The following is a 13407-nucleotide window of genomic DNA, read 5'->3' as shown; positions in this document are numbered from 1 at the left end:
GAAACTCATTTTTAAGAGTGTAGACTTGAGTGAAAAGCGTAACTTGAAACTTGGCTTAGGGTACTTTGGGAAAGTTACTGAAAAAGAAACGAGTTCCTCTGAAAGTTACCACGGCGCAAAAGTACCGAGTTAAGTTACAAGTCACCAAAAAAAGCTACTTAGTTACAGTAACGAGTTACCTCGAACTCTGTGTGAAACACCTTGTACACGCATCAGGCAGCTGAGCCTCCTGGTTGCTTTTCGAAAATAGAATCTGTGTGCGTATTCCAGCTTACACTCTTAAAAATGAACTTCACCTCATAGCACGCTCCTAGCCAACCATTATCTCGAATGATATCGTTATCTGCCCTGATTTGTTGAAAACGGGGGGCGTACGCGTACGACACTTATGCTGTTCATAATTGTCACAGAAAAGGCGTACGCCCGGTGTTTTAACAAATCAGGGCAGATAACGATATCATTCGATATAATGGTTGGCTAGGAGCGTGCTATGCGGTGAAGTTCATTTTTAAGAGTGTAGGGTGCAAGAATTATACCCAAGTACTTGACTTCGGAGACAGGAGCTAAACAAATGTCATTTTTGTCGCATTTATAGCTTTCGGTATTCCTCCGAAGCGTGATAGGCAAGTGATAAGATACGCACTTATTGGTGTTTCGTGCTCAATCCATTCCACATATCACCGCAATTTGACGTTTCGTAGTCTGCTGATTTTGCGTGATTTTCCGAAATAATACGTACTCGTTGGTGTAACTGTGGCAGGCTGGCAAGGAAATGGAAAGAGCGTTCATAATTTAAAAACAATGGGGGTCCAAGCAGTGGTCGTTGCGGAACGCCACAGGTAACAGGCAGAAGGGTATATAGAACAACAGCTTTGCTCTGACACTTATCAACCGTGAAAGTAAAAATCGAGTCATGTAATTCACTAATGATTTGCAAGAATTTTGTAGTATTTTTAGTAATCTCTGGTGAGATTAAATGCTATAAAAGAGCGGAAAAGGACACGAGTAGTCATGTAGCCGAACTGAATGCACGTATACAGCTTTACTATTGCGCACCATGCAAGACCTATGCATGACTTGCACACACATACACACACACACACGCACACATACATTGGATGATAATGAGGTGGGCGATTCAACGTCAACGGTGGCCTCTTAAAAACGAACTTGATCGCATAGCACGCTCCTAGCCAACCATACTCTCGAATGATGTCGTTATCTGCCCTGAGTTCTTGAAAACGGGAGGCGTACACCTTTTCTGTGACAATTATGAAGAGCATAAGTATCACAAAAAAAGGCGTACGCCTCCCGTTTTCAACTGCTAGCTGCTTGGCTAGGAGCGTGTTATGCGGTGAAGTTCATTTTTAAGAGTGTACGTACATACGGATCCTCGCGTAAATAAGTTTGTTATAGCTACCTTTCCTTGTGGCGTTATCGGTCTCACGCGAACAGCTGGTTCGGAACTACTCAAATATATTACAATACAGTGTAAATAAAGAAATACTTGATTTGAAAGAGAGAATCCCTCGATTCAAAATTCGAATGTAAAATTCCGTATTGGATTCAGGATTCGAATTGAATACAGGTTATTGGCTTTGATATTCGAAAAAAATTAATTATCCGCTCAGCCCTAATAGAAAGTCAAGACACAAACGCGAAAGTCATCGAAACTGACATAGCTCTATACAATTGCACCTCTCGCCGATGAAGCTGGCCCCAGGCGAGCTTTTGAGGAAGTGTTGCGTTTCCAGAGATGATGACGAATGAGATGTCAGCATTATTGATCACGATTCGTGTATATGCAAAATTCATCAGGCGCTTATATGTGATCAAAATTTCCTAAGCAAGATCCGCGTTACGCTGCTGCGTACATGAGGCTATGAACCAATTTTGTCATCTTTGTTTCGCCAACGAATGTTTTCTTATCTAAGTGGCATGCATAGGTGTTGGGGCCATGATTTAGGGCACGCCGGTGTCGCAAAAATAATTGTCCCTTCTGGGTAGTTTGCGTTTGCGGCATTCGTCGTAGACTGGCTCGTGCACGCCAATCACAAACCTTAAATATCTGTGTCAATTGCAATGTCGTCGTTAATGGACTCGTCAATGACTGCTACTGATTATAGAGTGATTGAGTTCCCGGCGTTCGCCTTACCAGCTAGGAAATGTATGTTTGTGAAAGCCCCTCGAAAATCAGTGTAAACGACAGCGCATGCAAGTTGCGTATTGGACTCTAAAGCAAAATCTACCTTCTGAAATTGGGACACGGCGATATAAATTACACGATCTATATAAGCCTGTTCGTATATGAAAGACAGAACAATCAGAGCAGCAGGTACAGTCAAACTCCTTTATAGCGAACACCTTTTTAACGAAAATACCACTACAGCAAATTTTTTTTTGCGGTCCCGCTGGAGCCCTATATAGGTCCAATAATGGACATCCTTTTTAACGAAAATACCTTTACTGCGAATTTTTTTTGCTGTCCCCTGAGTTTCGTTGTAAAGGAGTTTGACTGTATACTATTTTTGTCGTTACGTTGCTGGCTCTTCCTGGAAAGGAAACACTGTGGGCGTCCATGACGAGTGTAATATTTGTTTTCTCCGTTGTATTGCGGGTAACATGTCGTTTTTTCCCACGCACCTAGCTCCTATGTCGACTCTCTATACGTTCAAATAGTTCTCTAACTTGGGCACGTTTGTGTCTTGACTTTCTATTATAGGGCTGAGCGAATAATTGAATTTTCTAACACCAATTCGACTTTGATCAGTCGTTCCGCTGAATTACATTGAAACAGGTGCGCACCATTCAGTGTAGCGTCGTAATCGCAGTGTCTCACGTGCACTTGTGTGAGCAACTGCTGCGCGCAGTCCCAACAAGCCGTTGCTACAAATGACTATAATAACTCCAATACTGATCTGAACAAACGAAGCCTGAAGATGAGAACCGCCGCTATTTCATGTTGTGTCGCCAACAGAGACTGTTACTCTCCTGGACCAGGAAAAGAACAGCTTCTGTTCCAAATATCGGCGACTCCCACCCTGCGGCTGCCCCGCGTAATGTTCCCCTATACAGGGTATTTCAGTTAAATCCCCGGGCTAAATAATTCGCGAACGGGTGCACCAATCCACGAGCTTTCTTTTTTACAAGTATCTGTCCGATACCACGTACAAGCTGCATACCGTGTGAATGAGTGGGAGGCGCTCATTATTAAAATAAAAATGCAAATGAGTTTCGTAAAAAAGCGTAACTTCTAAAGCAGGGCGCTGTCGGCATTAAAATGGGTACTACCCCTTTTGGGACCTTCAGTGGACACCTTTTAGAGAAAAATCTGCCACCGAAGCGGGTCATTTGTTGCAGTAATTAATTGGTTTCGGTTTACGTATTTTTTGTGCGGCTGGTCGCGGCGAAGCGCAAAAGGGCGTATTTAATTGGTGTAATTCATTGGTGTAAGGACGTAATTCATTGATGGATAAGGGATAAGCGTCCTTACGCTTTTTTACTTAACTCATTTGCATTTTTATCTTATTAATGAGCGCCTCCCACTAATCCACACGGTGTGCAGCTTGTAGGTGGTATCGGACAGATACTTGTAAAAAAGAAAGCTCGTGGATTGGTGCACCCGTTCGCGAATTATTTAGCCCGGGGATTTAACTGAAACACCCGATATACCGGTTCGCTGGAATTTCTGCCTTTCTCTTTTCTATGAAACCCGGGGGGGGGGGGGGTGTTAAGCTGAACACTCTGTTATTCTTTGGCTTTAACTTATCACGTTATTGATTTCAGCCATAATGGAATAACTATACAGTCCCATTGTTTTCGATCACTGTAAGGTGCGATGAATGAGTGTAGGCTTGACGATTGACCTTTTTTATTTACGGTAACGGGACAGAAAAAAAATTATAATAATGTTTTGATTGAAGTTGAGGAATCGATGTACTGAAACTGAGTCGTCCATGTCAGTGACTCAAACCACACTGCCTTTTCATCGACGTTTAAGGAGTGACAGCGATTAGAATGTAGAATTCTGCAAGGCGTATTAGGTGTTATAGCGTATCTGTTGCTGAGTAACTCTTTGTACGATTCAGTTCATAAACGCAGAATTTGACCCGTTCGAGCAACAATCAGACGATCGCCACTTGTAAAGAGACGGATGTTCCTTTTGTCGCAGTGAAGGTGCCATCACAGTAGCTCGTAATTTTTTTTTTTTTTCATTTCATTTCATTTATTGGAACATTTGTAAAAACCTGTACATCACAGGGTGGCCAAAAAGCAGCAAAAAAGCTGCTTGACTAGGGCACGACCCTTTATCACTCATCATTGATAGTTATATCAAAATCTAGCCGTAGAAAAACATATAAAGGAACATATACCCGAAATGCATGCACTGCACATTGGAAACAAATCAGCATAATCAGCTACACAATGCACCACGTATGCTTAGTGTCCTTAGGAAGGACAATGACACATCATTAACGTGCAAATTCAGTGCGGAAAACCTGTTTAGTATATGTGGAAGGCTATAGGTTAGCGACTGGCGTCCGTAATCTGTCCTCAACTTAGGAATCTTCCATCTTGCAGTGTGGCGCGTACGCTCGGTGAAAGATTCAAGTGAAAAAAGCGATAGAAAAAAAGGTATTATTTTGTTTTACAGCAGTTACATAGGTTTTTAACAAAAAGTAACTATATAGGTTTGTTGCCTTGATTAATGTTAAGTGTAATGAACAGTTCGTCAGTGTGACTGTCGAAAGGTAATGAGTAACTCTATCTGCTGAATACAATTTCCTTCAGAAAATGAATTCCTCAACAAGTTTTTCCTTATTTCGTGGTTTAGCTCATCATGGGAACAAAAAAAAAAAGAAAAGAAAGAAAAGCAAAGAAAGCAGAAGAGGGACCACATGACGGGCCACAAAAGAATTCATTCTCAACCCCTTATTTCTTGCAAGACTAACTTCCCACAGCGCTACATGGTGACCATTTGTTGCACACCGAACCTCCACACAGCACAAAAGCTTGTCAACGCCCAGCAAGGTTTCTTTTTTCTTTTCTTTTTTTCTTTTTTTTTTTCCGCAGGCGCGGTAAAAAGGTCTCTTCCATTGGCGGCATCGCAGTTCACGGTCTGTTGCACGCGCTGGAAGCATTGGCTGCTTCCTTGGGTGGATATCTCTCATCGCGAGTGGCTCCTAAATGGATCTCTGGCGATGTCCATTAGGGCCTCAACGCTCGCCCTTCGCTTCCTGCGCTTGATGGTCGCGATCACGACATCTACATGTTGCCGGACAAATGAACGCGATTGTAGCTCAATATTCGTTCTTTGTCAGATAATATGGCAGAAACTGTGGGGGGAGAGAGGGAAGCAAACCCGAGACATTGTTTGTCCTTGTCGACGTTCGCTTGATGAGCGGTCGATTTGGTGACTGCGTGCCGTGCTCGCAGTTGGCGTATACAATTTGTGCTCGTGATTGTTAGGCTCGAGAGTGGCCCCCTTGGGACTGTTGAGAGATTGTGGAAACCATTTTATCTTTTAGTATGCGTGCGACAGAACGACTGTCTCGTTACATTTCATCTTTCACACCCGTCGACGTATCGAGCTACGAAAGTTACGTAAAGTTACGAAAGAGCCAACCCTTTCGCATAACCACCTCCGAAAAACTGGGACGCGAAATAGACAGCACGTTAAATTCGGGTCTCGTGCAATAGCATTCCTAAATAAATGTGTCGGTTCGATAGCCTATTAGGGGATCACATTCGTCACTTTGTGCAGAGGACGGCCACGTAGCCCTGCCTTGATTGTACATAGTGTACATCGTATAATTTTTTTCTGTTCATACTTTCAGACTTGGACATGTGGTGTAGCCTACAGACTCTATGTCTAACGAATTTTTTTATGTATATAGTGCACATAGTTATATAGCAGCATAATGTGTATAGTCCCTATGATTTTGCGTGCCGTATGTAGTCCTTTAGTGTTGCCATGGAATTAGTGTGTGTTGAGTACATCTTGTGTATTACGTTCATAATAAATATTCCCTTGATAACAATCAATGTGAATGTTCGTTACTGTAATGATTTTGACATATAATGAAATATTAAGCCGTTGGTGTAGCTATTAGAGTAGTGATGTTGTACCATTCATTTGGTACTGAGAGGAATTTATGATTATGTGAAACGTAACCTTTAGTTTCCCATATGCTGTCTGATTGCGGGTGCGCACGACGCACTTTAAGGCTATATAAACATGCTCACATATAGGCGTCCGAGCGAGATGTTCTGACGCTCTACCAATACCCAAGCAGGACACAATATAGGTCCAATATTGGCAGTATCCCGGCTTCACTGGGCCTTAGGAGGCTCAATCAAGGCATTAAAGAACCAATAAATGACGGTTTATTGGCTCTATTGGTGTTATCTTGGCGCAATCGCAAATGTACAAAACTGATCAAATTAAGTGCATCATGGTAGAAAATGACCAGAATACAGTTGTTATTGAAGTTTGAAGTCATGTCGCCCATATAATTACTTTCTGGAATTGCTCAATGAACTATGGCGCTTCATTTGCATCGATTTGCCACCAAACCAAAGTGCCAATGTAGCCAGTCTTCAACCAATGCACCTTCATTGACGCTCAATTGGTAATCCTGGAAGGAGCACGGCTGTACATTAATATTCGCAAACTGCGTGGAGAAAACCAGAATAGTATAGTGATAAAATTTATCTTGTGGTACCGCGAAATATTCTGGCAACAAACATTTCTTGTTTGTATGGTCCATATCCTGCCAATCTTGAAATTATTCGAGTAACACACTTCAAGCCACCCATAAAAATTACCGGTTTTATGGGCGGCGAAGCAGATAACGACATTGGAAGCGGCAGTTAAAAAAAAATACACAATGCTTGATAGGGGTACCGCTGTTGTACGTTAGGCGCTTCGAATTAATTTCAGATCCATTTTAAGTTGCTAAGACGTATGCTCCTCACCGTTACAGGAGCGCTACGCTCCCTTTTACTCCGGGTGTTAGTCGGGTGTACAATTTACGAACGTTTTCAATTATTCTGGCTGTTGCCGCTCACATGTTTTCTGCGACGGGTAGCTGTGATGGGTGACCAGAGCAAGCGGGATTTTACTATCGTGCCACTAATGGCAAAGTTTGAGTACCTAAACAAAAAATATAACGAAAGAAATGAAAGAAAAAGTAATGATTTGTAATGTGATGCGTTTCTGTTGCTGTGCAATATATTAAAACCAATTAAAACTAGACTGGTGCGGCAGTTACTATAGCTAGATCATTCATATTTTTCATTGCCTCACCATGCGCTTGCAACATTGGACCAATATTGGCAGTTTCATTGGCACAATATCGGATCGAGTTGTACTTCCAATACTGGACCAATGTAACTTACGTTGGCTGCCAGTGTTGGACGGACATTGGACGAATGATGGTGTGGTGCTTGGATAAGTGAAGTAATCGCGAAATTGTTCCTGTATGTTATACAATGAAACACTCACACACACACATACACAAACAAATCATGAATATGCCTTTATATCTATATTCGTTTCATTTAATACCACAACTAGAATAATGAGTTTCACGATCCCTCTTTGCAGGCGGCGACTCTTCCCCGGCGTCTAGTCCTTCTCCATCGCCGTTAGAGTTGACTACAACGTCATGTGGTCTGTCGGACAGTGAACTTTCCGGGGATCTCAAGAGCACAGAGTTCGACTGTGACGTACCTTCCAATGGCAGTGGCCGGGGCAGCACTGCCAAGGTGTCGCCGGGCGGCAGTCGAAGAAGAAGAACGGCCTTCACGAGCGAACAACTCCTGGAACTTGAGAAAGAGTTCCACTCCAAGAAGTACCTGTCGCTCAGTGAGCGGTCACAGATCGCACATTCACTGCAGCTCAGCGAAGTCCAGGTACGTTCGCTTGCCTTTCGCCGCTAACGACGAACTGTCATCGTTACACATCAGAGAACTGATGTTCTGAGGCTGGAACAACATAGAAAGGACAGATACATACAAAGCAAATACATACAATTTGTCCTTTCTATGTTGTTCCAGCCTCAGAACATCAGTTCTCTCTTTGTTCATCAGTTGCCGCTTGCGTCGATCCCGTCGTATGAATGTGTGTATGAGTGAGCAAAAATGTAAGAGTGAAAGGAGGATGAGTGAGAGAGAGTGGCCGATATGCCCGTTCAGATGACGCACCCTTGGAAGTCGCCGGGGAGGAGTGTTAGCTTATAGCTCAATTGGTAGAGCCCTGGACCGGTAATCCAGAAGATGTGGGTTCGAGTCCTGCAGCTGGCTAACCTTTTCACTGAGTTTCATCTTTCATTGTCATCGTTAGTTTACACAAGAAGGCAGCCGCAACGCTCCTCCAGATAGGAATGTACAACAATATATAGGGTAAGGTGGCGCAAGATGAGACAGCAATTTGCAATTGAACGTGAAATTTTTATTTTTCGTATTTTTGAAAAAAAACAAGCCATAGACACATTCTCAGGGGTCTAGAGTTTCTGACCTGCAAATGCAGAACGGACCTAGCCCGTCTAAAATTAACACAGAATTAGAAATTCGAAAATGCAGATTGTCTCATCTTGCCCCAACTCCCGGGGCGAGACGAGACACCGCGTGGGGCAAGATGAGACACGCCATGGTAATGAACTATATAAATTAGTTTTTGCAATCCAAGCAGTCAAAGTGAAGCTCGTGGGACCCTACACAACTCCCCTGAGCCCACCGCTCACGTGATGTGCAATAAAACCACACAGAACCCGGTGCTATTTTTCTCTACCGTCCTTTGCAAACAAGGCACCGCCATTCTGATGCGTCGCTGGTCGCTCGCTTTTGCGTGCACTTCTACTTTGCTGAAAATACCCTGGAAACAGGAACATTCGCTGGAAAATCCTAGGCAACAGGCAATAAATCTCTGAGGAACAAGCATCAAGCCACCTATTAGATGTCTTATCCGTTTCTAAATTACATTAAATTTAAATTACATTGAATTGTCGCGTCTTGCCCCGTGCATATCATCGGGTGCATTAATTTTTCTGTTCAACACTGGGTAACCAAGAGTGTCCATATTTGGCATACACCTGGATGAATGAATAGAGAAAGAGGATGTGAACTTACATGTCTCATCTTGCCCCACTATACCCTGCATGTTTTGACGATGAGTGAGCCAATTTGACAATTAATCCTTCCCCTGTCTATCGTCACTCAGTATGTTTCAAAAGCGTATGAGATCGTCAAGTATGTCAGAGCGGCTACGCAGTACGAATATACGAATGAACTAAGGCTGTGTACGACATGATAACGCAATTTTGTTTTACTGTATCCGCTTCTTGCACAGGTGAAAATCTGGTTCCAAAACCGTAGGGCGAAGTGGAAGCGTGTCAAAGCTGGCCTTGCATCGGGACGCACCACAACTGGACCTCAGGCGGGGCCTAAGATCGTCGTTCCAATCCCAGTTCATGTCAACCGAGTGGCAATTCGAAATCAGCAGCTCGACAAAGCACCGTATGTACACCTTTCATGATTACGCAGACACTCAACGAAATGGCACATCCGTATCCACCTGTGCCATAGTACAGAAGTTATATGTTTATATGCGTACTTGGAAGACAAAACTGTCATGAGAGCAAATAACAAGACTTCATTACCTCTATCTCGTACCTTTAAAATAATAGGTTAATGTTTCTAAAACGGGTGAGAAGTGATATTAACCAGTATGTTTGGATGAATGAATCCAAATGAACATCTATACTGAATTTATATAGTAAAGTTATAATGAATATGTGCCGTACCAGTCGTATATGTAGATATAGATGTTGAACTCCCGTTATAGATTTTAGAAGTAGCGCCTCCTTACTCTGTATACCGCAGTATAAGGCCAGCTGGACGTACTTTTTACACAGCGGAAGTTGGTGTCCTGAATCCTCAGGAACCAAGATGCATATATATATATATCGGAGGTCACAATGTAGCCGGCTGTCTTCAATTTCCCCTTCCAAAACGGACGCTGCGTTCCTACCAGCACACCTACGGCGTCTATCTCCGTGGCTTCCACATCGTTTTCTCGTAGAGGCTCACGACGAAACACTCGTACCGCTTGATAACAACATCCTCGACACAAACCAGAACGACTATATCCTTGCGATCTTTATCTCCAGAAACCATAGACGCATCCCGAGACGCCCATAAAAGTCCCGAGTCTAGTTGTACCTTTCGGTCACCACCCTACAGTTATCTTGATGCTCAACAAGGTGCAAGTCACTTTTCCCTCTGAGGCTTCCGCTGTAACAGAAGCCGTTTTTCCACCGCCACACAATGGACCATCAGGCGTTCGCGTGACTTCTGCGTCCTGGGTAACGACCGCACAAAGACACACCGAATACATGCTCAGAGATGGAGTCGTACACATTGTTATCACGTGAACATACGCAGAGAGCAGAGGCAAGATTCACGCCTAGTGATTCCACGCTTGGGCAAAGGCGAAATACTTAGCAGAACAAGGGACCTGTTTGTCGCACCGCTCCGCGTTCCGTCGAACAGATCTATGGCCGAACCGTGGGAAGATAGCCGTCGATCGGTTGAATTCGCCCGCGTTGCTACTGTGGGAGTCTGTAAGAACCTCCCTTGTTTAGGTCGAACAATTGAATACTTGTTGGTGTGTCTCATTTCGTGCGGATGAATGGAGATATCGAGCTTCCATCCTCGAGTGGGTGTTTGTGGGAAAATCCTGTTGGCTATAGGATAGAAGGATTGAGTCGTTAATGCGTTCTATCTTTTGTTCGCAGTGGGTCAGATTTTTTATGTGAAGTTGTCTTTAGAGTGAATCGTGGGGTATAATGTGCTGGTGGTTTTGATGTTGATGATGGCATGAACACAAACTGGGGCTTGGCATGCTCGGTGATGGCCATTTGGAGACAACTACGGGTACTTTCAATGAAAGTACCCCAACTGAAGAGTATATCAAGATGTAGATTGTTCCATTAAGTTATATCTTTGTTGCGGGCATCAGAATAGCGGAAGGTAACTTTCTCAACGATGTTGATGGTGATAACAATAAGAAAAAAGGAGATCGCAAGCGGCGGCAGGGTCGACCTGGCTACCCAGCATGACTTGAATTTGAATGATTAAATGTTTGAATGAACACACAATGTTTGAATGAATGAACACAATGACATGAAGTTGTCGAGACTATGTGTGTTATTCAGTGTTGCCACTTTTTATCCATCTAAAGTAGTCAAATTCGGGTAAATAGTCGCTAAATATAAAATGCATGTGAAATGGTGCCAAAATTATCGTCTTCAACTATAGTACCTGTGATATCTATTCTATCTATGATATCCACTTAGCACTTTGATCAATGACAACTTTCGTCACCCTGGATAACGACGTCTTCTACTGCGCATTTTTTCTTTGTCCTCTTCATATTTTCAGTGCGTGCCAGAAGGGTTGTGTTAATTTCGATGCTGGTTAAAATCACTTACATGGCACCGTAATTACGCAATCGAAAATTTTTATACATCAGCAGGAGTAATGTGTTACTGATAGCTGATACATTTGAGTTCGCCATGTGAGATAACTGCTACTCAGGCGCTGTCAAGGCGCAGGGCTTTCTCTTAACTTCTTTTTTCTGGTTATGCATTGGGCGACATTGTGGTATAGGCCACAGTATAACTCGTGACCGGCCTACGTCTTAACTTTCGGCCGTCACCATTCCAACATCTGTTATCATATCGTCTCACCTCATTGTAGCTACAGTCGGGACGCTGGCAAAATAAGTGAGGCCAGCAACGGCAATCTGGTCTCGTCGTCACCGCTACCAACTCGTGAGCCGGGTTCGAATGCGGGCACCGGCTGTGCTATATCTGGGTGTTTTTTCCTGGTACAGTGCGGTAGAAGGGTAGTCGGTTCCGCACATAGTACAGTAACTAGGACAGGACGAAGCAAAGAAGACAGCGAACTGTCCTGTCTTCTTTACGGTCGCCGATGTTCTACGTGCGCTGTTATCCTGCCTTTTCAGTTTTCCTTGTGTTTTCCTCAGCCTGTGAAGTCGGCCCAGGATGCACAATCCCCCACCCCCACCCCCGCGTGCGTTGCCTGAGCGTGGAAGCAGGTCCATCAGCACCACCGGCGTCAACTCGTGTCTGATTTTGTCGGGTTAAATGCATTTCTCAAATTCGGGGTTAAATCGGGAGCTATTAACTCTTCCTTTTTTCGTCTTTTGTGTCCAGCGACGACCCACAGTTATAGGTGCGTGTATTCGTCAAACATATTTTCCACGCGAATTACCAGATTTGTAACATCAAATGTGCTTTACACAGTTGATATTTGCACTTAAGTAATTCTCACATCAGATATGCGTACTGATTGCTACTAAATAGTCTACGTGATACAACTATAGGTACGTGATTACAATTCGGGAAGAAAGCTGGTTTCACTCGAAATGGTCCTTAACTGAGAGCCATCACTTATGTGACGGACAAGCACAGAACGATTAGTCTCAGCCAGTATTGCAACCTCGAGCACGTAGTAATATTGTTAACAGTTCTAGCAAGCATTTCACAAATTTTATGTCTATACGAAGATTGTCAAATTTCACTCGTTTCCTTTCGTCTATGAGCTTCCAAGGTAGAGCAAACTCAACGTAAACCAGCGTTCCTGCCCTCCATTTTCGCCAGAAATCCCCCCCATAACCTGCGGGAAGTCGATAAAAAGTTTCTAATCCCTATACACGAAAGAATGTTGGAATATAGGAAAGAAAGTTGGGCTAAGCAAAGCCAAAAACCGCTAAAGTGGCAACACTGGTGTTGTTCTTGCTCTCGTGATGATCATAGAGTATACCTGAAGGATGAAAAACGCTGCGTGACCCAACCCACAGTAAATTTCACTGGCTATCAAGATAACTTCTATAGAGCTGTCGCAGTGAAGTTTGCACTGCGCCATTTCGGGCCCAAAGGGCCACAGATCCCAACAGTAGGTCGTTTCATCAGCGTGTTTTGCATGGTGTTTCAAACGGTATATGGTGCCAAGGAAGCTACAAAACCTGTAGGAAATCCACAGAAAAAGCGGTGCTTCTTGAAAAGTGCGAACAACTCGAGACTGTGTATTTGAAAGTGCCGCGTCGTCTGCTAAACGACCGCGTGTTGCACAATTTGGGGCGCTGACGTCGCTGCTCACTCGCGCCACCTGGCCCAGAGAGACAGGTCTATACCTTTGTCTGGACTGATATTGAGCATCGGCACTCGCTATACGTTTAAAAGATTTCATTAAAACCAGGGTGTCGAACCGCAAAAAATACGGGTTCGGTTCGAGTTCGGGTTCGGGTTCGCGTTGTTTTGATTTCGTTCCGGTTCAGTTCCGGTTCGGCCAGGCCAGAAATCGAACCGGTTCGCATAA

At 43.7% G+C, this 13407-nt stretch overlaps 1 protein-coding gene across 1 annotated transcript in view; it reads left to right on the top strand.

Moving 5' to 3' along the window:
• Window positions 1-13407, top strand: part of LOC135386231 (homeobox protein unplugged-like) — a 52730-nt gene that overhangs the window by 12721 nt on the left and 26602 nt on the right. The window contains exons 2-3 of the mRNA XM_064616045.1: window positions 7610-7917; window positions 9353-9519. Of these exons, the coding sequence (XP_064472115.1) occupies window positions 7610-7917; window positions 9353-9519 (475 nt within the window). The remainder of the gene's footprint in view (window positions 1-7609; window positions 7918-9352; window positions 9520-13407) is intronic.

The sequence above is a fragment of the Ornithodoros turicata genome, chromosome 2, assembly GCF_037126465.1.
Source record: "Ornithodoros turicata isolate Travis chromosome 2, ASM3712646v1, whole genome shotgun sequence".
NCBI lineage: Eukaryota > Metazoa > Arthropoda > Arachnida > Ixodida > Argasidae > Ornithodoros > Ornithodoros turicata.
Note: the sequence above shows the minus strand (reverse complement) of the source record. Positions and strands in the feature narration are given on the sequence as shown.